This window comes from Bufo gargarizans, chromosome 4, assembly GCF_014858855.1.
Source record: "Bufo gargarizans isolate SCDJY-AF-19 chromosome 4, ASM1485885v1, whole genome shotgun sequence".
In the NCBI taxonomy this organism is placed as follows: Eukaryota; Metazoa; Chordata; class Amphibia; order Anura; family Bufonidae; genus Bufo; species Bufo gargarizans.
Window position 1 is genome coordinate 380,771,797 of NC_058083.1, and position 26,591 is coordinate 380,798,387.

Below are 26,591 nucleotides of genomic sequence, written 5' to 3' on the forward strand. Positions count from 1 at the left end.
ATCCGGATCATCATATATATCTGACCCAGGGCTAAAAAGAAATTCATCCACTGAACGGAGGGGCCGTGCCCCCACCGGCAGCGAAAGGGCCCAAGACTGAGCGTTATCCCTGAGCAGCGAGATGATGATCCCCACCCTCCGCTCCTCATCACCATAGGGATGGGGAAGTAGGCGAAAATGGAGTTTGCAAGCCTCTCTAAAACGAACAAAATGCTCACTACCCCCGGAGAACGTACCCGGAAGCGAGATTTTAGGCTCAGAACAAATTCCATGAACGCAAGCAGAAACGGTCACCTCAAACTGAGAGACAGTTTTCCGGAGATCTTCTACCTCCAGTGAAAGACCCTGCATGCGGTCAATTAAGGTTGAAACCGGATTCATGCTTAAGACGGTTTTGGCGGTTTATAATGTCACGGAAGGTGTACAGAAAACTAGAAGACACAAAATGAAGATCCGACTGACTGGATCCAAAACTAAGGAACCAAAGGGATAGCCCTGCAACAGACCTGGCTCTCTCCCTAACTGCTCAGCCTATGCAAAAATCTCAATGGTAGATGATCGCATATCCTCATTCCTCGACTGTATAACACCTGAACACCCTATAATAGTGAGGGGACACGACCACCGGCTCCCTACACTTGATACGGAGGGAGTCAGGGTCACCTGGGATCCAGCAAACAGGAAAATACAAATGAATGAACAAAACTTATCTGTAGAAGACTCAGTAGTAGCATCCAGCATGCACACACTCCAGGAAGTTTTATAAACCGCAAAGTGATGCAGTATGGGAAGGGATTTGAAGGGATGCAATCAGTGCACCTACATGACAGCTGAGAGAGGCTAACGAGATGAGAAAACGAAAGCAAAACAAAAGGAACCTCAAGGAGGAGGTTCTGAAGAACGTCTGTCAGAGCTTCTCAGATGTCTGGTGGTGACAATTTGTCTTTGTCCACAGTGCGCAACATTATCAAGAAGTTTGCAACCCATGGCACTGTAGCTAATCTCCCTGGGCGTGGACGGAAGAGAAAACTTGATGAAAGGTATCAACGCAGTATAGTCCGGATGGTGGATAAGCAGCCCCAAACAAGTTACAAAGATATTGAAACTGTCATGCAGGCTCAGGGAGCATCAGTGTCAGCGTGAACTATCCGTCGACATTTAAATGAAATGAAACGCTATGGCAAGACACCCAGGAGGACCCCACTGCTGACACAGAGACATAAAAAACAAGACTACATTTTGCAAAAATGAACTTGAGCAAGCCAAAATCCTTCTGGGAAAACGTCTTGTAGACAGATGAGACCAAGATAGAGCTTTTTGGTAAAGCACATCATTTTACTGTTTACCGAAAATGGAATGAGGCCTACAAAGAAAAGAACACAGTACCTACAGTAAAATATGGCAGAGGTTCATTGATGTTTTGGGGTTGTTTTGCTGCCTCTGGCACTGGGTGACTTGAATATGTGCAAGGCATCATGAAATCTGAGGATTACCAACGAATTTTGGGTTGCACTGTAGAGCCCAGTGTCAGAAAGCTGGGTTTGCGTCTGAGATCTTGGGTCTTCCAGCAGGACAATGACACCAAACATACGTCAAAAAGCACCCAGAAATGGATGTAAACAAAGCGCTGGAGAGTTCTGAAGTGGCCAGCAATGAGTCCAAATCTAAATCCCATTAAACACCTGTGGAGAGATCTTAAAATTGCTGTTGGGAAAAGGTGCCCTTCCAATAAGAGAGACCTGGAGCAGTTTGCTAAGGAAGAGTGGTCTAAATTTCCAGGTGAGGAGTGTCAGAAGCTTATTGATGGTTATAGGAAGCGACTGATTTCAGTCGCTGACTGATTTGTGCAACCAAATATAAAGTTACGGGTGCCAATAATTTTGTCCAGCCCATTTTTGGAGTTTGTTGGAGTTTGGTGTGACATTATGTCCAATTAGCTTTTTTTCCTCCCTTTTTTGGTTTTGTTTCAATACACACAAAGGGAATAAACATGTGTATAGCAAAACATGTGTTACTGCAATACTTTTCTGTGATAAATATTTCATTTTCTTGAAAAATTTCAGGGATGCCAACATTTACGGCCATGACTGTATAACTGAGCTAAGCAAGTTTTAGGTAAAAAAATATATATATTTCCTAATTTCCCTGATTCTCTTCTGGCCCTTTATTTACCTGCAATAACAACAATCTCTGCAAAGGGAGTGAATACAGGTGCTGCCTTGAGTGACATGTCTGACTGCTGGGATACTCAGCAGTATGTTGTATGTGTAGGATCCTGCGCAGGCGCTCTGAGATGAGGAGGCGAGCCGAATTAACACAGGCGCACGATTTTTGAAATGCTGACAGGGCCGGCCGGAGGAGATCGCGGCTGGCCCTGTCAATCAACAGGACGAGGGGGGCGGTTTTTTGCGGCGGCTACCAGCAAGTAGACGCCCTGCTTGCTGGTAGAGACTTCATTTACATATTATAAAAGTACGTTTTTAGAAGAAACTGCTGAAGGAAAGTAAGTGAGAGCACTATATTTTCATATATTGCAGTATAAGGAATTTAACTAGCCAGCCCCCCCCCCCCCCAAAAAAAAAAAAAGACTTTAGTGGGGTGACAGTAGCCCTTTAAAGGGAACCTGTCACTGGGATTTTGTGTATAGAGCTGAGGACATGTGTTGCTAGATGGCCGCTAGCACATCCGCAATACCCAGTCCCCATAGCTCTGTGTGCTTTTATTGTGTTAAAAAAAACGATTTGATACATATGCAAATTAACCCGAGATGTGTCCTGTACGTGAGATGAGTCAGGGATAGGACTCATCTCGGGTTTATTTGCATATGTATCAAATCGTTTTTTTTTTACACAATAAAAGCACACAGAGCTATGGGGACCGGGTATTGCGAATGTGCTAGCAGCCATCTAGCAGCCCATGTCCTCAGCTCTATACACAAAATCCCAGTGACAGGTTCCCTTTAAACAATTATAATGCTGTTTTTGTCCTGACTTCTTCGATTGCAATTAGTGCAAACCTAACACTTCTAGTGTTAGTTAGACATCACAGACTCAAGGGTTGTCCTCCTCAGAAAAGGATCAGAATTTGGGAAATAACATGCACAAACTGTCAGGTATGTGAAGAGGAGGAAAAGGCCTGGAGACCAAAGAACGTTTCACACATCCTGACCATGTCTGTCCATGGTTGCAACTTCACAACAGCCTTCACAACAGACAGCCCTGGAGCACAAATGGACACTCCAACGAAGTTCTTGAGTAATGATTTTGGCAGTACAGTACTGCTTATGACTGGTCATTACTGGTAAAACTCAAATACTAAGACTTTTAGCAAAGAAGATGTCACGGACGTACTGAGACATACGGACGTCCCGGCGACAGTGAGTGGCGAGTGGCGAGAGATCTGTGATACTGGCAACACGTGGTTTGATCTGACAGGTTTTCCTTGTGGATCTGTGTTGTTTCTGGTCATGGCCACACGCCTTGCCTCCAGGTGTTGCTTATGTGGTCGATTTAACCTTCCTTATTTATAGTTGCTTCTCCCACTATGCTGTGCGGTTTATAGCTTCTGTGCCTGTGGATTGTTTGTGGTTGGATCATGGCTGAGTTCCTGGTGCTTCCATAGCCTCTTTGAAGTTAAGTCTTTCCCTTCCCTTTTGTATTTTGTTTGGGTTCTGTGTGTTGCATTTTCCTATGGGCCTGTATTAGGCCTGTAGTAGACTCCTGTTCATCCTTCCTTTTGGAGGAACAGGTAGTCTCGTCCCTGCCATTAGTCCCAGGGTCCTATAGGGCTAGATAGGACTCTAGGTATTCCTCCGTATGAACTCTTTCTTTTAATGTCTGTTTATACTGGTAGTCAGTCAGGATTTTGGATAGGGATTACACTAGGTGTCCATCTTCATTCCCTAGTTCTCAGGCCCGATTCCCTGTTTTCCCCTTCCCTCCTATGCTCGGTGTGATGTTTCCCTCCCACACCAAAGCGTGACAGAAAAGAACAGTGATGGGCAACTTGAGGTCCCCCTTTAGTACTGTAGACATATGAAGCTGCAGTCGTTGGGGGTCATTTATTTTAGCTCTATGCCAGAACTGGGTTAGAAAAGTTGAAAATTTCACCACAAGTGCCAGTTTGCAACTTTTTAGCTTTATCTGACTCCACGATGCCAAACATTAGCGGGGCATGGGCAGGACCTCTGCAGCCTGACTCATTTAACATGTGCACCAGGACACTGGTGCACCTTATGCCAACGATCTACTCCAGCTTTGGTTGGGTAATTTTCATTTTTGGCAGATGGACAACAGAAGATGCAAAAAAATTTATTAAGAGGCTTGCAATTCTTAATAAGTTGGTCGGATTGTCTTTGAGCAGGGTTTTTACTAAGACTGTCAGCCCAGAAGAGGTGAATATTATACACTGGGGGGAAGGGACTGACACTGTACATTAGGGGGGGTTACTTTGCTGACACTGTGAAGGGGTGCCTTGTGTATACCACTGTATTAGGAAGTCCTATATATCATATGAGAGGCACTGTGGATTTCATTTTATGTATATCCTATACCTGGAACTGTTGGTTGACTCAAAAATTTGCCATGATACACTGAGCACTGTTTAGAAGGTATTGCTGCATACCATTAATACATTTTAAAATAATTAAAGACGCACTCCCACAATTTTTTTTTATTTTCTAGCCTGTTAGAAAGGTTAATGATGTAAACTGTAGTGAAGATAATTTTCTTACCAGTGACTGTATTTGTGAATTATACCCTCCCTTCTGAACCTCAGCTGTGTCAGGTCACAAACAATCTGATCTGACACAGTACAGAAAGTCAGTTATTTCTCAGTTCATTCCTATGAGAATGACATTGAGGCTCCTATAGGAATACATAGAGAAACTGGCTTCCTGTCCACACATAAGTTAAAGTTCTGATCACATGACACAGCTGAGGATCATAAGGGAGGTTATAACTCACAAATACAGTCGCTGGTAAGAAAATGACCTTCACTACAGTTTACATGATGGACATTTCTATCAGGTCAGAAAATAAACATTTTCGTGGGAGTGCTTCTTCAAGACAACCATCCAAAGAAAGAAAGAAAAAGAATATGGATTTAAGATGTGACAAAAGTGAAAAAATAAATAAAAAGGGATAAATATTCACAGACCTGATTTCAGTGCCGTGTTCACAGATGTAGCGACAAGAGCAGCAATGATGATAAAGGTGTCAAACCTTACAAATGACAAGAAGTACACAGTGAGAACAATGACAATACTGAAACCTCATCTATGAGGGTCTAGTACAGAAGAAACTAAACTGGTGGCTCTGGAATCGCATGTCAGTCCCATACAATGGGAATGTAGGAGTCTGTTACTTCCCCCATGCTCTATTAAGTGCAGTACTACATGCATTGTAACTGCTGCCCCTGACTACGGACACTTCATTAATTTGACACTCAAGCCCCCCATTTCCATGCTGAGTCACCACAAACCACCGCTAGAAAAGTCTTAGAAGAGCTTTCAGCTCACACCCATAGTGGAGAAGACCTTCTGACATCACAAACTCCATGTATTCTAATGGCAGTTTGAGATGGCACAGAGGGGGAATGGGGTTGAATATCAACATATTAAATTAGAAATCCAGGGTCAGGGGCAGTACTACTATATGCATGTATTACTGCACTTAAAAGTGCATGGGGGGAGGTAACAGTCTCTCTTTCAGCAGTCAAAAACATTCTCCCATCTCAACATTTATGGCATATTGCTAGGATATACCATAAACATCAGATAGGTGTGGAGAGGGCAGCCACACATGCGCCGCAACATCTCAATTCACTGCTGTCGGAGTTCTGAAACTAGCCGAGCGCTGGTTTGGTCATTTTCCGCAGTAATCTACACCAACATGGAAGAGGATTCTTTATGGTTAGAGCAGTGAGACTACCGAGGTGAGGATGATGAACTCAATGTTGAACCATAATAGGTTAAACTGGGTGGGCAGATGCCTTTTTCACCCTTACAAACCAGGTAATACTAATTCAGATGTCATATCAAGATTTTATAATGTCTATTGCTGAACCAAACAAGATCAAAGTGTAGAAAGTTAAAGTAAAGCAAACCTACCAATTCCAAAACTGGGTCTTAGCAAAGAAGGTTCTGGGGTCATATGTGTAGAGTTTGAGAAGTATCTCTATGACATAGAGGGAGAGGAACACCCACTCGGCATTGGCTATCAATGGGTTTTTGTCATCCAGGGCAATGAAAATGGCATTTACAACAATGACGATGTCAAAAGCATATATAAAGCCTCTGAAAAGGAAAAAAACTAAAATCAGCGTATTCATGTCCAGAGAAAGCTGTAGAGTGCAAATTGCAGAAGCCATTAATTCGACTCACTTATGAAGGACGACCCTGCGGATAAAGCGACTTGCTGCACATCTGTACAGGTGAGGCATCCAGCATTCTATGGGATGCATACGAGTCTTCATAGTGATCACCTGAATGTTCAACAAATCCGCCAAGCGAATGAAAGCTTCCTTTCCTGAGGAAGAATGGATAGAAAGGTTCTCAAGGTATTAGGGGTTAATTTTTTTTAAAAAAAGGGCTAATTTGACTGGGTTGAGGAACCGAAGATATGGAGAGTAGTCTGGTGCTGTGGATTTATTGGGCATTGTTAATTTTCTTCTCATCCTCGTTTCTTTTTCATTAGTTGATATACCACCCTTTTTCGGTATTGTTATGTCATACAATGATTAAAAGGGCCATCCCTTTTTTATAATAGTCTCAGAATGATGACCTGTCAGGATTTCCAGACAGGGCTACCACAGGGTAAATTAAAGGGCATTCCTAGGAGTTCGATATTGATGGCCTGTCCGACCCCCGGCACCCCGGCTGATTAGCTTCTGAACAAGAGAGCTCTGTGGCTGAGTTTACCTCCCAAAAAATTAGATAAAAAGCTACCAGAAAGCCGAATGTACCCCAAAATGGTGCCAATAAAACTACAGCTTGTCTCGCAAAAAATAAACCCTCACGCAGCTCGGTTAACAAAAAAATTGTATTTTTTATTTTCAGTCAAGGGTTATAAATTCTATGAAACGCCCGTTGGCTCAAAGTGCTCGCTAGTGCTGTAGTTTACTAAATGTGGGGGTTTTCACTGTGGGGTTACCTCAGGGTCTCTTCAAATGCAACATGGCGCCCTAAGACCATTTCAGCTAAATCTGCCCTCCAAAAATCATATGGCACTCCTTGCCTTCTGCGCCTAGCCGTATGCCCAAACAGCGGTATACAACCACAAATGGAGTGTTTCTGTAAACTGCAGGATCAGGGTAATAAATATTGAGGATTGTTTTGTTGTTAACACTTTGTGTTACAGGAATAAAAAGATTAAAATGGAAAATCTGCAACAACAAAAAATGTCCCCTCTATTTTGCTTTATAATATTCAAAGTCCCTTATTAGAGACCCTCGGGATATTACTTGAAAATCTGTTGTGGTCTTATTAGACCAAAAAATCCCTGTAGGGGGTCACTAACTGATATTTAAACAAAAAAAATATATAAACGTATCTTCATTAATGCCACTACAAGACTTACATACACAAAAACTATTTAAAATTGTCAGGGTTCAGTGAGATGATAATAGGCTGCTATTTCTATACGCTAATGACTCTTAGCGATATTGGGATATTCCCTTATGCCTATAGGGTGCATTGTTGGGGCACATACAGGTGCATACTATAGAGGACCTCTAATATGCTAGATTCTATGGGGTACTTGTGACCGGTCCATATCAACAGCCTTTGTATTTTAAGTTGTTGATCTGATACATATGGGATTAAGGAGTGACAAATTCACCGTGTATTACAGCATGTCCATGCATGCGAGCTCCAACTAGAACTGTCTCCTATGTTCCCTATTGTGGGATAACATTCATGGCCGTCCGAGTTCTCTACTCAATTTTCTGCTGGGTGCTCCCCTATACTACGATGTTGCTACTGGATGCTCCACTGCAGCACGGAATGCTGCTAACTTTTGTCACTGTGCACTCACTAAAATTACCCAGTATTTATTTGGATAGACACGGTCAAACTCCCTTGTACTCTCTAGATGGATATCACTGTGCCTCCGTTATTGCTCCCTTGACTTCTCACTGTCCCTGTTTAAATTGGGTAAAGTGGGTATAGACGGTCTATACCCACTTCCCCTGACGAAGCCACATAGTGGCGAAACATGTTGGGAGGGGTGTAACAGTGTTACACCCCTCCCGACATGTTTCGCCACTATGTGGCTTCGTCAGGGGAAGTGGGTATAGACCGTCTATACCCACTTTACCCAATTTACCATTAACAATGTGTAAGGAGAAAACAATCTCTGAATGGCTTGGGTAAGTAAAAGCATTCAAAAGTTATTACCACATAAAGTGACATGTCAGATTTACAAACTTAGGCCTGGTCAGGAAGGGGGTAAATGGTCCGTTCTGAAAGTGGTTAAGCAATACCAAGACCTTATTTAGGCCAATGATCTGTTGGTGTGAAGCATGGATGTGGTGGGCCCTCCAGAAAGAGAGATGGTATTTGTAGACACTATCTTTGACCAACTGATGGGAGGCCCCCACTTTTAACTCTGAATTCCCTAACAATATTTGAAAATGGGGTTTCTAACCTAGACAACCTCTTTAGTTTGGGATCTCACATAGCGGCCAAGTACAGCCACATCGTGACTGAAAATTGCTTACAAACATTTTTTCCACAAATCTGTGGGATTTTCAATTTTATTGTTAAAGGGTCACTGAGAGACATACCTGAGACTCCCATCAACAACTAGGGGACAGAAGGGCTCACACAGACTCTCCTTGCTGCAGAGGGTGCAATCAAGACGGGCCTATAGATATGTCTCTAAGACATATAAAAAGTTTTTGGAAAACTCAGTGAACCTTTAATGGTGGCCTGGTTTTGCCCATAAAACTGTGTGACTATTAAAGTTTTTTTTGGGATTATAGATGCTAATGATCGATCAGTCAGGATAGGTCAGTAGTATTATATTGGTGGGGGTCCAACACCTGCCACCCCCACTGATAAGCTGGCACTGGAAATAACACAAGAACGAAGCCAGAAGCACAGCGCCGTACACAGTGCAGTTTCCAGGTAAAATTTCTCTCAGGGAGAGTGTCAACCCCCTAGATTTCATAATAAGGATTAAGGGGCAGAGGGACAGCAGAGCAGGGAGAGGCTGGTGCTGCTACTAGGGGGTCATACCATGGGGGAGTAATAAAGCCCACCATAATGCCCCCCCAGTAGTAATAATTCTCCTTATAATGTGCAAAACATACCCCCTTGTAATGCCCCCAGTTGAGCTAATGTTCCCATAATGTGCCAATATAAAATACCCCTTCTCAGTGCCCCCGTAGTTGACCACATAGTGCTCCTCTCCCCCTTCCCCACCATAATGTGTCCCAGTTTAAAATGCCCCTATACAGAGCCCCAATATAAAATACCCCTTCTTTTTAGCCTCTGTAGATGTCCCTATGGTGCCACCAATAAGTGCCCCAATAGATGCCCCCCAATCATGTGCCAGTAGCCTGAGTGCCCCCCTTATGTCTGTGCCAGAAGCGCCCCCCTTATGTGCCAGCAGCCCCCCTTATGTGCCAGTAGCCAGTATCCCCCCTTATGTGCCAGAAGCCCCCCCTTATTTGCCAGCAGTCCCCCTTATGTCTGTGCCAGCCCAGCAGCCCCCCTTATGTGCCAGGATTGTCATTTTTACATATATATAAAAAAAAAAACTATAAAACGTATACTTGCCTCCTCCAGGATGCGATGCAGGCCTCTTCCGGCCTGTGTCCCTCACCGCCTGCACCGGCCTCTGATAGACTGCCAGCATTAGGCCGGCAGCCTATCAGAGGAACAGGGAGGGGACACACCTCTCCCTGCTCTGCCGCATTACAGACAGAAATTTTGATACCCAATCGATACTTTTATACCAGTATCGATTTGGTACCGGGATTTTTATTTTTTCAATACTAGGCTGTGCTGCTGCGCAGCCCAGTATCTCCTCTTATGAGATAACATGGCGCTCGGGGTGTGCGCTATTGTGTTGTGGCCAGAGTCAGTGGAGAAGGAGAAAGGGAGGGAGTCCAATTAAATGAGTGGGCTCTGAAGCTGCCCGCACCACTGCCACCAATGAATGTGTGGCTAATTAAAGCAGGAGGAGGGACGGGGGAGGTAATAAATCGCTGCGCCGTCTGAGCTCAGCGAACAGCAGCCCCCTCCTCCACCTGAGTCTTGTGTTCTCCCCTGCATCAGCGTGCATTAGTGCACTGAACAGCCAGCGCAGGTACCTGGCCCACAATAAAGGCAGGCAAAAAACATGTATCAGGCAGCCAGCAAGATTTGGGGTTAATGTGACTCATTAACCCCAATCTTGCCACTACCATGTTTTAAACATGATGGGGGGTCACTTATTTGTCACTTATGTCAGGCTGGGCACAGGCTTTTAGACTGGACACCATGTGCCTCACATTAGTAGTAAGTGACCCCCAAAGTACCATCTCACATAATAGGCAACATGGGGTTAATGCGAGTTACAGAATACAGGCCACTTAGGCTACTTTCACACTTGCGGTAGGTAGCCTTCTGGATCCGTGCTAACGCTAGCCCACCGTGTCGGAGGAAGTCCACTCCAGACCCATTTACTATAATGGGCGCGGGCTTTATTATTCCTGCTAGAAGTTTATGAATGAAGGTACAATACAAATACATTACAACTGGGTGCTACCAGCCCCATCCTACTTGTACAGTCTGACACTGGCAGCAGCATAGGGTTATAGACTGTGCCAGTCAGAGTGGGAGTCTTTGGAGGGACACGTGCTCAACTCGTAACACCAAGCTCCAATACAAACTTCTAGCTGGAATAATAGAGGAATAGCACGAAGTCGAGTTTGTAAGATATAGAATAAATGCTCCAGAATTATTTGCCTAAAGAGTCCTCGGGGCAGGAGAGGTGAAGGCTCCTCATTAGCATTGTTACATTGTCAAATTCAATATCAATCTGATATCTGGTGCAGGTTTTTCTGTTTAATTCAATAAACGTTTTACGCTTAAATAATCAAAATGCTTTTTTGTGTTTTATTTTATTTTTGCGTGGTATCAAATGGTATCGAGTATCGCAATACTTTTTTATGGTATAGAAATCAAAATTTTGGTATCGAGACAGCCCTACTTCAAAATGCAAGGAAAAACCTGTGACGCTGCATTCCTCACCCACGTATCTTTGGTTGTCTTCTTTAGACACTCTTAAGAGTAACTCCCTGTGGGAGTTACTGATGTCTGGTGCCACCAGCTTTACTAATTTTAGCCATGTCGTTTCTGAAATCACAAATTCTGACCCTTCTTGTACTTTCAAAGCATTGAATGCATCTGCCATCTTGCGTCGCTTCATATAAGCCAATTTACGGATCTCATTCTGAAAAACACATCATGGTTAGCATCTCATAAAATCAATTCAAATCATTTGTCAGTAACTGCTAGCGCTAAGTCTAGACTTAAGTACTTTTTTACTGCTCTGTCTTAAGAAATGAAGGCACATAACTATTCACCGACATCTGTTCCAGTGCCGTGGGTCTCATCCCCTCTCGTGGAGCATTGCAGCCATTTCACCGACTTCCACAGCCATGTGCCACTTGGGGATGTGAAGATGAACTGGATGTCACACTTCCACCCCACAGGTGACAGGAAGCTGCAGGGCGAGACCCAAAGCACTGGAACCGACTGCCGATGACTAGGTTTCTTTAGGCAGAGCAGATTCCGGCACATAGCTCCAATTGCGTTGGAGGTCAGACAACCCTTTTGAAGGGAGTCTATCAGCAGTTTTGATGATGCTAAACTGCTGACAGCTCTAGGTAAGGGCTGAGTAGAACAGCACAAACATTACTTTTATTATGAGGAGCAGTGTGAATATGCACTTTTACTCGGCCAGTTTCTTCTCCTGCAAATGCCCAGGAGGCAGTGCTTCACTGTGAAGTGCATTGTAGTATTCTTCTAGATGGATGCTACAGCTGTCACTCAGAGCAGTGGGGAATTGCTGTAAAGCAGGTCAATGCAGAGAACACTTAACCGTCACTACACTTGCTGGAGCAGAACCTAGCAGAGTAAAAGTTCATATTCACACCACTCCTGTAGATTTAAATCTCCCCAAAAGGTATGTCTCTCACTAGCACCTATCTAGCGCTGTCAGAAGTTTAGCATGGTCAAAGCTGCTGACAAACTCCCTTTAAAGTATTTCATTAATTTATAAAAAATTAGGGCAACAGTTCAACACATTCCTCTGCATGAATTCTCTTTATGCATCCTGTATTCTCCCTATTTAGCCAATCTAATCATCAGCAGTATCAACCTTTAAGGGCTGATCACACAGTGGAATTTTGGCGCTGCCTCCCACAGAAGTTCGTGGGCTGGTGGTTTAAAGCCGTGGCCGTGCCAAGAAGGGGTATTTCACTTCTTGACACCGTGTGCGGACAGCCACCGCTTAAAGCCATGTTGACCGTCCGCTTGTGGCTTAGCTCCTTTCAATGGAGCCAAGACGCAACTGGGTGCAATGCCTGTAAAATGAATGATCGTGGCAGAAACTGCGGCCGATTTGACAGCATCGAAATCCTCTGTGTGAACAGTCCTTTACAATGGTGAATTCAGTCTGTTGCATGTTCTTGTGAACTGATCCAAGAGATATACAAAGGTTAGTTTATGACCTAAATTATCAACCATATATATACATAAACACGTGCCATGCTTTGTTTTGTACTCAAACTTAAAGGAACACTCCGCCAACATTGATATGCTTAGCGCAGGGTGTAAGGGGGCAGAGCATGGAATTCATACAGCATCAAAGAGACCATACTTTGTGTCTCCTCAGGCCTTGCAAAGTATAAGTTAAGCCCATAGTGTTCCTTTAATAACGTTCTTCTGCATCTCAGCTCTCTAACTTACAGGAGTCAAACATGTGGTCTACAGATATTTACATCCTGAGCTTTAGCTTATCATATAGTAATCCAGTAACAGCATTAAGAAGAAAAAAACATTTTATTAACTTACTTTTAAATGTTTTCTGTAATTGTTGTAGACAACAGCTAAGAAGACGGACATGAAAATATAAGTATTCAGAATAATGTAGGCTATGAAGAAGATGGAATACCACCAGCTGTAGTCATACGCTGGCATCCTAGGAAGGAAAAGGTACAAATATAATGTTTATACAAAATGAAAATATAACATGAATGTGGAAATAAAGAGATATTGATAACTGAACCTCAGGATCTGATCAGTGGGATCTGACATCCCTGACGCTGAGCGGATTGCAGAGGCTGCAATGTTCCTCCTAGATAGGACTGTGACATTAAGGTCATTGGTCACGTGGCCTAATTTGCAGCTCAGTCCCCTTCATGTGAATGGGTCTAAACTTCAATACTAAGCAATGTAAAGCACAGTGCTTGGTAAGCTGCAGCACTCACTGGAGTACTGTGGCCCCTTCAAACAGCTGATCAGCAGCAGTGCCGGGTGTAGGAACCCTACCAATCAGATACTGATGACCTATCCAGAGGACTGGCAATCAATGTCAGACTTCCGGAAAGCCCCTTTAAGGTTAGATTGAACAACTTACTATGGTATACATAAATGAGTAGCGTCAGGTATATTTAAAGGGGTTGTCCAGTCCTTTTATATTAATGGCCTATTCTCAGGACAGGCCATTGATATCTGATTGCCAGGGATCGGACACTTCTGCCGATCAGCTGTCCAGCAGTGGATCTAAACAGCTATGCTGATTCTGTATTGGAAAGCTGGTTTCTCCGTCACTCCTGTCATTGAAGTGAATGGGAGCAGTGCTGTAGTAACCAGCTCAGTCTACTACCCAATGGACAGTGTGTGGCTTTGGGGTGGGAGCTACTCCTAAACAGCTAATCAGAGGAGATGTCGGGTACTGGACCCCCGTCAACCAGATATTGACGCCTATCCCGAGGACAGGCCATCAATAGAAAATCCTTTAAGATGCTTAACTTGAACATCATTGAAATTTGTTTAGCTTTTTACAATGCTATAGGTACTTACATGACATCAGGGCTGTTAGCAGTAGTCACCAACACGTAAAGATGAAACACACCTTCAAGGTAGTTTTCAAAGTAAGGTTCTCCTTCAGATGTAATAAGTTTTCTGCAAATAAGACAATGATGACACAACATGACAAGTCACTGCTATACAGCAGGACAAAAAAAACACAATGCCAGGGATGAGGTTGACCTTTTGAGATCATCTATACACATCCACAACACTAAACTCACTATTGTCTTGTCCTGATAGTTTGCTACAATGTATCAGTTTACTTAACATATCAGAATGGAATCCAGCCTATTCTCACGGAGTCGTAGTTGTAGCAAACGCTCACTTCTATACAAACTTTGAGCTTTTGGATGTTAACATGAATGCTACCAATTAGTGAAAGCAATCAGAGACTTTGAAAATAGTGAGTATATGAAACACAAAGGAGTCAATTTATCATATGCACATATGATAGTTGGCCCGAACGCTACATTTATGAAGCCCCTCTGCTGCATTGTCCAACCCATACAGGCGTTTGCCCTGCTGATGAATATGGTGCATCAGGAAAGTACTGGAGTGCTGCTTGCATGGTAATTGATGAGCTATCCTTAAGTGAAGGTAATACACACCCTGAGGATAGGTCAGCAATATTTGACACAAAATCAGAAAAGCTTTTACAAAACAATCAATATCAGGTATGCAAATTAGGTCTTTTGTCACCAGATGTAACGTAGGTATCCTATAAGTCAATGTTGGACCTTTTAAACTTGAGACATAATTTAGGATTGTAGCTAAGCCCTTACCTCATCTGCAGTGATTGGCGCTCTTCAGTGCAGAGCAGAGAGAACTTGCTTACCGGAGTGAGAGGCAGTAGTCTACTGTCAATGGAGGCAGACTATGTGGTTACTATGGGGCCCAGCCAGGCTGAACGGTCCTTTCCAAGGCTATAAGAATCCCTGCTTTTTCAGTCTCAGAAAAGGGGCTTATAGCTTGTGCTATTTTCTACTATAGTGCTTGAGGATACCCTTGCATATTTAACTTTTATTAATAGTTTTTCCACATTACTTTTTCCATTGTTTTTAATGGGTCTTGAACCCAGGACCTGCTGAATGGGAGACAGAAACCCTACCAGTTAAAGGGATTCTGTCACCAGATTTAACCCTATTACGCTAGCTGACATTAGCGATGTGCTAATGTCAGCTAAACCTAACTACCCTATTCCTACTTTTATCTTTGCCCCCGTTACGCCAGAAATCTAACTTTTATAATATGCTAATTAGCCTCTAGGAGCGGGGGGGGGGTCGTTGTTCCTGCTCCTAGAGACTCCGTTCTCCCACCTCTCCTCCCTCCAAGTTCTGATTGACAGTGCCAGGCAGCGCTCGCATCTGTCTGCCAGCCCTGTGCTCTGGTGAAATCTTGCGCCATTCAGCATTCGGCGCGGTGAGTGAAAGACTCTCGCAGGCTGCCAGCTTCTTCACCGCACCTGCACCGAATGCTGGACGGCGTGAGATTTCACCAGAGCACAGGGCTGGCAGACAGATGGCGAGCGCTGCCTGGCCCTGTCAATCAGGACTTGGAGGGAAGCGACAAAAAGGTGGGAGAACTGAGCCCCTAGGAGCAGGAACAACGCCCCCCCAGAAGCCAATTAGCATATTATAATATAATAATGATATAGATTTCTGGCATAACCGGGGCATAGATAAAAGTAGGAATAAGCCAGTTAGGTTTAGCTGACATTAGCACATCGCTAATGTCAGCTAGCTTTATAGGGTTAAATCTGGTGACAAACCCTTTAAACCAGAGGCTTAACTTAGTCAATGAGCTTTTTTTTTTTATGCAGCAACACACTTTTCTTCACATGGTCCTGTTGCGCGGTACCCTGAGCAGCAGCACGGCACTACTCAGCTGTGTTCTAGTGTTGCGCCTCGCATGCACAACAATATTAGGTAGGCTGCATACACCTTTGCTAATTATACCTACCTTGAGGGTATTATACCATGGAGCACCCCCCGCATATCTTTCTTTTTATTTTTACAAGCGATGGGCAGAGGATGATGGTATAAAGGATTCCATTATCATAACAACATTTTTGGTCAGCAGGTGATGCCACATAGCATTCCATTATGATGTCACAATGTATGGGCAGTGTATGATGGTAACCAGGATGTCATGATGATGTCACAAAGTATGGATAGCGGATGATGGCATCCAGGATTCGATTATGATGTCACAAAGTATGGTCATCAGGTCATGGTTTCTCACAATGTATGGGTAGCAGATGGTGGTATCCAGGATTCCATTATGATGTCACAATTTATTGTCAGCATGTGATGGAACCCAGGATCGAATTATGATGTCATAATGTATAAGCGTCGTATATGGTATCCAGAACTCCATTATGATGTCACAATATGTGGGTAGCATGTGACAATATCCAGGATTCCATTATGATGTCACAATATGTGGGCAGCATGTGACGGTATCCAGGATTCTATTATGATGTTATAATATATGGGCAGCAGATGATGGTATCCAGGATTCCATTATGATGTCACAGTGTAAGGCCAGCAGGTGATGGTACCTAAGATTTCATTATGATGTCACAATGTATGGTCAGCAGGTGATGGTTACCAGAATTCCATTATGATGTCACAATGTATAAGCAGCGTATAATGGTATCCAGAACTCCATTATGATGTCACACTATGTGGGTAGCATGTGATGTCTGATCGCCAGGGTTCCTTTATGTTGTCACAATGTATGGTCAGCAGGTGATGGTTCCTAGAATTATATTATTATCTCACAATATATACGTAGCAGATGGTGGTATCCAGGATTCCATTATGATGTCACAATTTATTGTCAGCATGTGACGGAACCCAGGATTGAATTATGATGTCACAATGTATAAGCATCGTATATGGTATCCAGAACTACATTATGATGTCACAATATGTGGGTAGCATGTGACAATATCCAGGATTCCATTATGATGTCACAATGTATAAACAGCATATAATGGTATCTAGAACTTCATTATGATGTCACAATATGTGGGTAGCATGTGACGATATCCACGATTGTCTTATGATGTCACAATGCATAGGCAGCAGATGGTATCCATGATTCCATTATGATGTCACAATATGTGGGCAGCATGTGACGGTATCCAGGATTCCATTATGATGTCACAGTCTAAGGCCAGCAGGTGATGGTACCTAAGATTTCATTATGATGTCACAATGTATGGTCAGCAGGTGATGGTTCCCATAATTCCATTATGATGTCACAATGTATGGTCAGCAGGTGATGGTTCCCAGAATTCTATTATGATGTCACAATGTATAAGCAGCGTAACATGGTATCCAGAACTCCATTATGATGTCACACTATGTGGGTAGCATGTGATGTCTGATCTCCAGGGTTCCTTTATGTTGTCACAATGTATGGTCAGCAGGTGATGGTTCCCAGAATTCCATTATGATGTCACACTATGAGGGTAGCATGTGATGTCTGATCTCCAGGATTCCTTTATGTTGTCACAATGTATGGGCATCAGGTGATGGTACCTAGGATTTCACTACGATGTCACAATGTATGGACAGTAGATGATGGTATCTAGGATCTGACTTTGATAGGGTGTGATTCTGAGGCCGATTGGGTCCAATTTCGAGGGCGATGGGGTCAGTTTCTGAGGCATTATGTTGTCACAATGTATGGATAGCATGTGATGGTTCCTAGAATTCCATTATGATCTCACAATGTATAGGCAGCAGATGGTGATATCCAGCATTCTATTACGATGTCACAATTCTTGGTCAGCAAGTGATGCCACCTAGGATTCCATTATGATATCACAATTTATTGTCAGCAGGTGATGGAACCCAGGATACCATTATGATGTCACAATGTATAAACAGCATATAATGGTATCTAGAACTTCATTATGATGTCACAATATGTGGGTAGCATGTGACAATATCCACGATTCTCTTATGATGTCACAATGCATAGGCAGCAGATGGTATCCAGGATTCCATTATGATGTCACAGTGTAATTCCAGCAGGTGATGGTACCTACTACCTAGGATTTCATTATGATGTCACAATGTATGGTTAGTAGCAGGTAATGCCACCTAGGATTCCATTATGATGTCACAACATATGGGCAGCAGATGATGGCACCCAGGATTCCATTTTAGTATCACAATGTATGGTTGGCAGGTGATGGCACCTAGGATTCCTTTATGATATTAAATCAAGACGAAAAAAAGCAGACGGGTTTGAGAGCTGCACTTGTACAAGCAGACAAACCACGCGGGTTTGTGAGTGTTCGAGTATTTGATTTCAGGGTGTTGCACTGGTGAGTAACTAGGGTCTGGCTATCTAATTAGGAGAAGTTAAATAGCCAGTCTTGAGGGCAGCTCAGTCCTTTGAATCGTGAGGGGAAAAAAAGCAGTCTGGTTTGAGAGCTACACTTAAACAAGCAACGCGAGTTTGTGAGCGTTCGAGTGTTTGATTTCAAGTGTTTCAGGGACTTTAGGAGGGGACTATAGTAAGTTATATTCTTATCACTGCACTATATTGTATTTTTTCTCTTTTCTTGCATAATTCCCATTTAGTATGTGTTCCATTATTGACAGCTCAGTCCAATGCACATCTTGCCTAATGTATACAGTCCTGGAACAGCCGTTTGAGGGTGCATATCTTTGTTCAAAATGTGAGCAATTTAGAGGGAAGAGTGCCAGGGAGGCTAGCCCTGATCTGACACACCCCAACAAGTTTGCAAGGTTGGCAGATGAGGGGAATGTCAATTCAGGGAGAGCACTGCTGCAGCAGGACCCTTCCTTTGCCAGTCAGGGGAATGTCAGCTCCAGTAAGCAGGGGACCAGGGCAGGCCAGACAGGTGCTGGTAGTGGGAGACTCAATTATTAGGGGTACATATAGGGCGATCTATCACAAAGACCGGGATCGTTGAACGGTGTGTTGTCTTCCTGGCGCTCGAGTTCGACACATTGTGGATCAGGTTGACAGATTACTGGGAGGGGCTGGAGAAGATCCAGCGGTCATGGTCCATATCGGAACCAATGGCAAAGTTAGACGTAGGCGGAGAGTCCTTAAAAATTATTTGAGGGATTTAGGTCACAAGCTTAGGGCAAGGACCTCAAAAGTAGTGTTTTCCGAAATACTACCTGTACCACGAGCCTTAAGAACTGGTGTAGAAAAGAGGGGTTTGGGTTCCTAGAGAACTGGGCCGACTTCTCTGTCGGCTACAGGCTTTATCGTAGGGATGGGCTGCACCTTAATGGGGAAGGGGCAGCTGTGTTGGGGGAGAAGATGGCTAGAAGGTTGGAGTGTTTAAACTAGGGACTGGAGGGGGGTAATTACGTTATAGGATAGGAAGATAGTGCAGATAGAGACCGGGGGCAAGGTAGTGAGACTGGGGGAGGAATGGAAGGAGGGACTAGAACAGTTCAGAAGGAAAGGTGTAGGGTAAAAAATATACATAAACCTCTTAATTGTATGTATACTAATGCCAGAAGCCTGACTAAAAACTGGTGAACTGGAATTAGCGATGTGTGAGGAGAACTATGACATAGTGGGAATAACTGAGACATGGCTGGATGATAACTATGACTGGGAAGTTAATGTACAGGGTTACAGTCTGTTTAGAAAGGATCGTCAAAACCGGAGAGGGGGAGGGGGTCTGCCTTTATGTAAAGTCCGGTCTAAAGCCCACACTCCGCGAAGATATAAAGTGAGGGACATGAACATGTGGAGTCACTGTGGGTAGAAATACATGGAGGCAAAAACAATAATAAAATACTAATAGGAGTTTATTATAAACCACCTAATATACCAGAGTCCACAGAAAATATATTATTAAAAGAGATAGACGAGGCGGCAGATCATAATGAGGTGGTTATTATGGGGGACTTCAACTACCCAGATATAGACTGGGAAACTGAAACCTGTATATCTCATAAAGGAAACAGGTTCTTGGCAATAACCAAAGACAATTACCTTTCCCAACTGGTTCAGGACCCGACTAGAGGGACGGTCATACTGGACTTAGTATTAACCAATAGACCTGACAGAACAACAGATGTGCAGGTTGGGGGACACCTGGGAAATAGTGACCATAAAGTAATAACCTTATAATTGTCATTCAAAAGAGTGTTTCTTCAGGGAGGAAAAAAAATACCAAACTTCAAAAAAAAGCTAAATTTAGCCAACTAAGAAAGGCCTAACTAACTGGCTAACTGGGCCAAAGTCCTCAAAAATAAAAATACAGCCACAAAATGGGATATTTTTTAAAGTATCCTAAAATCTAATTGTGAGAGGTACATACCGTATGGGAATAAAAGGGTAAGGAACAAGAAAAAAAAAAAAAAAAACAATGTGAATAAATAGAACTGTAAAAAAAACAATAAATGACAAAAAGAAAACAAATGAAAGCAGCCAAACTAGAGACCGAGAGATTACTTGCCAAAGGGGGCAAAACTAACCCTAAAATGTTCTTCAATTATATAAATGGTAAAAAGTATAAATGTGAAGGTGTCAGCCCTCTACAAAGTAATGAGGGGGGAGTTGTAGACAGCGATGAGAAAAAAGCAAAGCCATTAAATATTTTTTTCTGATGAAAAGCAGAATGTAAAAGTAAATTCACCATTAAAAGTGCCCTGTCTGACCCAGGAAGAAGTACAGTGGCGTCTTAAAAAGATCAAAATAGACAAATCGCCAGGACCAGATGGCATATACCCCCGTATCCTAAGAGAATTAAGTAATCTCATAACCAGACCCTAATTTCTGATATACACTAACCTAAAGAATTATTAGGAACACCATACCAATACGGTGTTGGACCCCTTTTTGCCTTCAGAAATGCCTGAATTCTACGTGGCATTGATTCAACAAGGTGCTGATAGCATTCTTTAGAAATGTTGGCCCATATTGATAGGATAGCATCTTGCAGTTGATGGAAATTTGAGGGATGCACATCCAGGGCATGAAGCTTCCGTTCCACCACATCCCAAAGATGCTCTATTGGGTTGAGATCTGGTGACTGTGGGGCCATTTTAGTACAGTGAACTCATTGTCATGTTCAAGAAACCAATTTGAAATGATTCGAGCTTTGTGACATGGTGCATTATCCTGCTGGAAGTAGCCGTCAGAGGATGGGTACATGGTGGTCATGAAGGGATGGACATGGTCAGAAACAATGCTCAGGTAGCCCGTGGCATTTAAACGATGGCCAATTGGCACTAAGGGGCCTAAAGTGTGCCCAGAAAACAAAACTAGATAATCGCATTATTGATAAATAGAACAGGCGTTCCTAATAATTCTTTAGGTGAGTGTATAAGAACTCTATATTGACAGGGAGTGTTCCACGGGATTGGCGCATAGCAAATGTGGTGCCAATATTCAAAAAGGGTCCAAAAACAGAGCCCAGAAACTATAGGCGATTAAGTTTAACATTTGTCGTGGGTAAACTGAAGGTTTTCTAAGAGTTGGTATGTTGGAGTACCTCAAGGAAAATAAGCAAATAACGCCATACCAGCATGGCTTTATGAGGGATCAGTCATGCCAAACTAATTTAATCAGTTTCTATGAGGAAGTAAGTTCTAGACTTGACAGTGGTGAGTCAATGGATGTCATATCTGGACTTCTCCAAAGCATTTGACACTGTACCACATAAAAGGTTAGTATATAAAATGATAATGCTTGGACTGGGAGAAAATGTCTGTAAGTGGGTAAGTAACTGGCTCAGTGATAGAAAACAGAGGGTGGTTATTAAAAGGTACACACTCAGATTGGGTTACTGTCACTAGTGGAGTACCTCAGGGGTCAGTATTGGGCTCTATTCTTTTCAATATATTTATTAATGATCTTGTAGAAGTCTTGCACAGTAAAATATCAATTTTTGCAGATGACACTAAACAGTGTAAAGTAATTAACGCAGAAGAGGACAGTATACTACTACAGAGCGATCTGAAAGGATTGGAGGCTTGGGCAGATAAGGTTTAACACTGACAAATGTAAGGTTATGCACATGCAAAGGAAAAATGCAAGTCATCCGTACATACTAAATGGTAAAACACTCGGTAACACTGACATGGAAAAGGACCTAAGAATTTTAGTGAACAGCAAACTAAGCTGTAAAAATAGTGTCAGACAGCTGCTGCCAAGGCCAATAAGATAATGGGTTGCATCAAATGGGGCATAGGTGCTCGTGATGACATCATAGTCCTGCTACTTTACAAATCACTAGTCAGACCACACATGGAGTACTGTGTACAGTTCTGACCTCCTGTGAACAAGGCAGACATAGCAGAGCTGGAGAGGGTTCAGAGGAGGGCAACTAAAGTAATAACTGGAATGGGGGGGGGGGGGGGGGGACTACAATACCCTGAAAGATTATCAAAATTAGGGTTATTCACTTTAGAAAAAAACGACGACTGAGGGAAGATCTAATTACTATGTATAAATATATCAGGGGTCAGTACAGAGATCTCTCCCATCATCTATTTATCCCCAGGACTGTGACGAGAGGACATCCTCTGCGTCTGGAGGAAAGAAGGTTTGTACACAAACATAGAAGAGGATTCTTTACGGTAAGAGCAGTGAAACTATGGAGTCCGAACCTTTTCTCAACATTAAGATCCTATGTCTTCACCACAACATGAGGGTATATTGAATACAGAATGAGGCGTATTCAAATGTAACCAAAGAATAAATACTTAATTCAACTTTACCTGCTTCCCAAAAGTTTTTGAGCCATAAGTGAAAACATGAGGACGCTGAAAATGAAAAGAAGGAAGACATAGAGGATCTCGGGTAATGTGTTTCTGATGCTACGGAACGCTCGTCGGATCTGCAGATGATACGTGAAAAAAACATTATGCAGAAAATCTTTATGCCTACGGTAGGCTGGCAACTATAGACTCATATAAATGGTGGTCTACAGTTTTCTAAAGGACTCTAAAAACAATTCCAGAATAGCCTTCACGTCACTGGCTTCAGGGATATAGGTAATTACAGATAATGCAATTTACTACTACAATGGTCAATTTCCTTCCAAATTAGAAGTCAGCTTTAAAATGAATGTCCACCTTTTAACACCATGTTGTATTCGACATTCTGTGTTGATTAAGTTCTCAATATACAGTATTCTTATGACAGTTATGACTTCATTGAATTCCGCTATAGAGCTTCAAATCCACTACATAGTTAACTGATACAATTCTGTCTGCAGCCACCACTAGGGGGAGCTTAGGAGCAGACAGCAATACTTTTTTTTTTATCATTGTATCATTGAGTTCAATGCCACTCCCCCTTGTGGTGGATACAAGCAGGCAGAATGTAATAATTTACTAGGAGGGCTGCAAGCTCTAAACATTATTCTAAACAGTGAATCAACACAGAACTGTGGATGTATTTGGACAAAAAAATAAACGAAATAATGTTCAAGGGTGATCATTAACAATAGTAAAGTTGTTATCCAACTTTTAATAAGTGGGACTATCCTAGGGTTGTCTGGGCATTAGCCCACCTGGAAATTTCCTTGTAGGGATATATGTATATGTATATAATGCTGTGCTATATATATTTAGAGTAAACCGGAAATTCTAAAACAATATTACAATATCTTACCTGTCGACTTTCAGCAAAATTAACCAGGTAAATTGGACGTAACACTCTAGACCATCGAACAATAGGTATATGCGCAATCAGCAAAGATCCATGGATAATCAAATCTATTAAGTTGAGCTGTAGAAAATAAAAATAATCAAATTAATTTACTGTTCCACACATTAGGTCTCATGCACATAACCGTATAGTCACGTCCTATCCACATCTTTTCTGGATCAAACGTAGACCCATTCAGTTCTATGGGTCCACTAAAAATGTGGACAGCACACAAATGTTGTTCTGAATATTGTAGAATGCGCCATATTCTTGTCCGTTTTGAGGACCAGAAAAGGCAGTTCTGTTAGGAAAATGCGGCATGCACATGTCCGGGGTCCACAGTGCAGACCAGTAAATACATACAGCCATGTGCATGAGGCCTTAAACTTGATAAACACATATTTGAGACATTTAAGTTAATATTTCCCTATTTGTATTTTGGGAAGTTCAAGGGGTTTTCCAAGATAACAATGTTGATGGCCTATTCCCGCCACCAAAAAAAGCACAGAATTACTAGAATACTTACAAATATTGTGACCATTACACAAATGTTCTTTGTGTCCTTCCAGAAAACACTTCGAGGAGTGACCTTACTAAAATGTACGAGCCGGCCAAAGAAAGCAAGTAAGCAGAAGACCTCAACTATAGAGGTAGCCTGGAATAAAAATAAAATAAAATAGTACAAAATAGCCATGCAACACTTTTATTTACTGTAGGTTGAGTAACTTGATATCTCTGATATTTTACAGTGGCAGTCAGAAGTTCTAGAGGAGAAGCATTGTTTTCCCGTTTATCGGTGGACACATAAGGCTACTTTCACACCACCGTTTTTACTGGATCCGGCAGGGTTCAGCAAAAACGCTTCCGTTACTGATAATACAACTGTCTGCATCCGTTATGAACGGATCCGGTTGTATTATCTTTAGCATAGCCAAGACAGATCAGTCATGAACTCCATTGAAAGTCAATGGGGGACGGATCCGTTTTCTATTGTGGCAGAGAAAACGGATCTGTCCCCATTGACTTGCACTGGGGGTCATGCCGGATCCGTCTTGCTCCACATTCCAGGCCGGAAAGCAAACTACAACATGTTGTGGTTTGCTCTCCGGCAGGGTGGATTTGATTTAAATCAAACTGATTTAAATCACTAGTCAGTAAGGCTGGATTTAAATCATAGTTTTCTACCTAAAGACTAATTCTTGCTGGTATAACTTATAGTATGCAAGTAGATGAAGATTGTTAGAATAACAACTTTTCATATTAGTTTGATTTAGGTTAATTCTGTATTCATAGGTTTGTGGAAGTTAGGATTAAGGTCTTTTCCTCAACTCTGTTCATGTTATAACATTTTTGCTGTGAAGAGGCATGTGATCTCTGCTGAGTCAAATTCAGTTTTGAGAACTGCAAAAGTAAACCAAGCATCTGTGATAATATCTTGTAGGCAGAGAAACTGCCCAATAATCTTACAAAAACCTCTGGAGGAGCATGACATTGTGAATGGATTAATGGAATTTATTTACCAAAAAAATATAACATATACAGCCTTATTCTACATAATTAAAAAAATAATCTTTATTTCATGATGGAATAACCTTTGGATGGTAATATATTTTCCTCAAAAAGCATTTTATATAAAAAAAAATCCGATTTAAATAGGCACACATGTAGCATGTTGAGGCTACACCACGGCCTCTGGACACATCGCTGCGCTTCATGAGAGAGATCTGATCATCACCAGGCTGCCCTCTCAACATTGTCTGCATATCGTTAGGCAAGTACTGCGCCCTGATACATGAGTGGAGCCTGGACTAAAGGCTACCAACTTAAGGTATCAACTGTGTCATCCATTGTTTATCATATCTGTGTGTGTTGACCACCAACTAAAGATACCAACACCATATGTTATTACATTATATTGCCCCTCTGAAGTGTGCCTAACTTCCCCTGATGAGTTCTTATATGAAACATGCAGGTAGGCATTAGCTACACTAGGGCACAATAGGGCCAAGTAGCAAAAGGGCAAGGTTCCGGATGGGGTCGTTCTTATTAGAACGGGTGCTCCGTGAATAGGATGCTAGGGCCGAGATAGCACCCATATATTAGTGCTGTCTAGGTACCTTAAACCCACTAATACCCCTACCCAGCCTTAGTTGCTCTTTTTCACAGCAAACCTATATCTACTGGACATCTAGGGAAACCAGAGGATCCTGGCCGAAACGGTAGGACCACTGGTTATTTAAGGTGCCGCCATGCACTAATTTATTTTCTATCCCTTGTGTTATCATGCACTTCTTTTTTGTATCTAATTTGAACATTTAGGGACCTTATTCTATCTAAATAATTAAAAGTTAAGTTTTAACTAAAAATCACCATCCCCATTCTGTTTACATAAATTTAAAAATACTGGTGATTAAAGTAATCAACCAACATATAGCGCCTCCTAGCTGTCCTAACTAAGGGCAACATAAACTAGTGACAGGTTCCCTTAGCATAATGCTGGGTCACTTTGTTTAATTGCCCCAGCCATTTTGCTAAAATCTAGTAAAGAACACCTCTAGCACATGCCGAACGAGTCCCGAATATCCATGAGCTTTCCCCCCCCCACCCGCTGCTTATTCACATGGAAAAAATCTGGCAGAGGACAGTGGTCGGGGAGAGCCGTGAGCTCAAAAATATGGGGACTCATTGCCATAAAACTGATGACCGATTCCCTGACTGCTTTGTGGTCCGCAAACTGTGGATCTGCAAAACACGGATATTGGCAGTGTACATTCTGCATTTTCCAGAATGGAACGGCTGGCTCCTAATAGAACAGTCCTATCCTTGTCAATAATGC

The 26,591-nt window shown here is 42.5% G+C and overlaps 1 protein-coding gene across 1 annotated transcript in view; it reads right to left on the reverse strand.

Annotated features, from left to right (window-relative positions):
• Nucleotides 1-26,591, reverse strand: part of LOC122934910 (two pore calcium channel protein 1-like) — a 72,937-nt gene that overhangs the window by 19,313 nt on the left and 27,033 nt on the right. The window contains exons 4-12 of the mRNA XM_044290569.1: nucleotides 24,282-24,410; nucleotides 23,720-23,836; nucleotides 22,822-22,940; nucleotides 14,078-14,179; nucleotides 13,067-13,193; nucleotides 11,240-11,441; nucleotides 6,383-6,527; nucleotides 6,110-6,295; nucleotides 5,158-5,222 (exon numbers count right to left, since the gene is read on the reverse strand). Of these exons, the coding sequence (XP_044146504.1) occupies nucleotides 5,158-5,222; nucleotides 6,110-6,295; nucleotides 6,383-6,527; nucleotides 11,240-11,441; nucleotides 13,067-13,193; nucleotides 14,078-14,179; nucleotides 22,822-22,940; nucleotides 23,720-23,836; nucleotides 24,282-24,410 (1,192 nt within the window). The remainder of the gene's footprint in view (nucleotides 1-5,157; nucleotides 5,223-6,109; nucleotides 6,296-6,382; nucleotides 6,528-11,239; nucleotides 11,442-13,066; nucleotides 13,194-14,077; nucleotides 14,180-22,821; nucleotides 22,941-23,719; nucleotides 23,837-24,281; nucleotides 24,411-26,591) is intronic.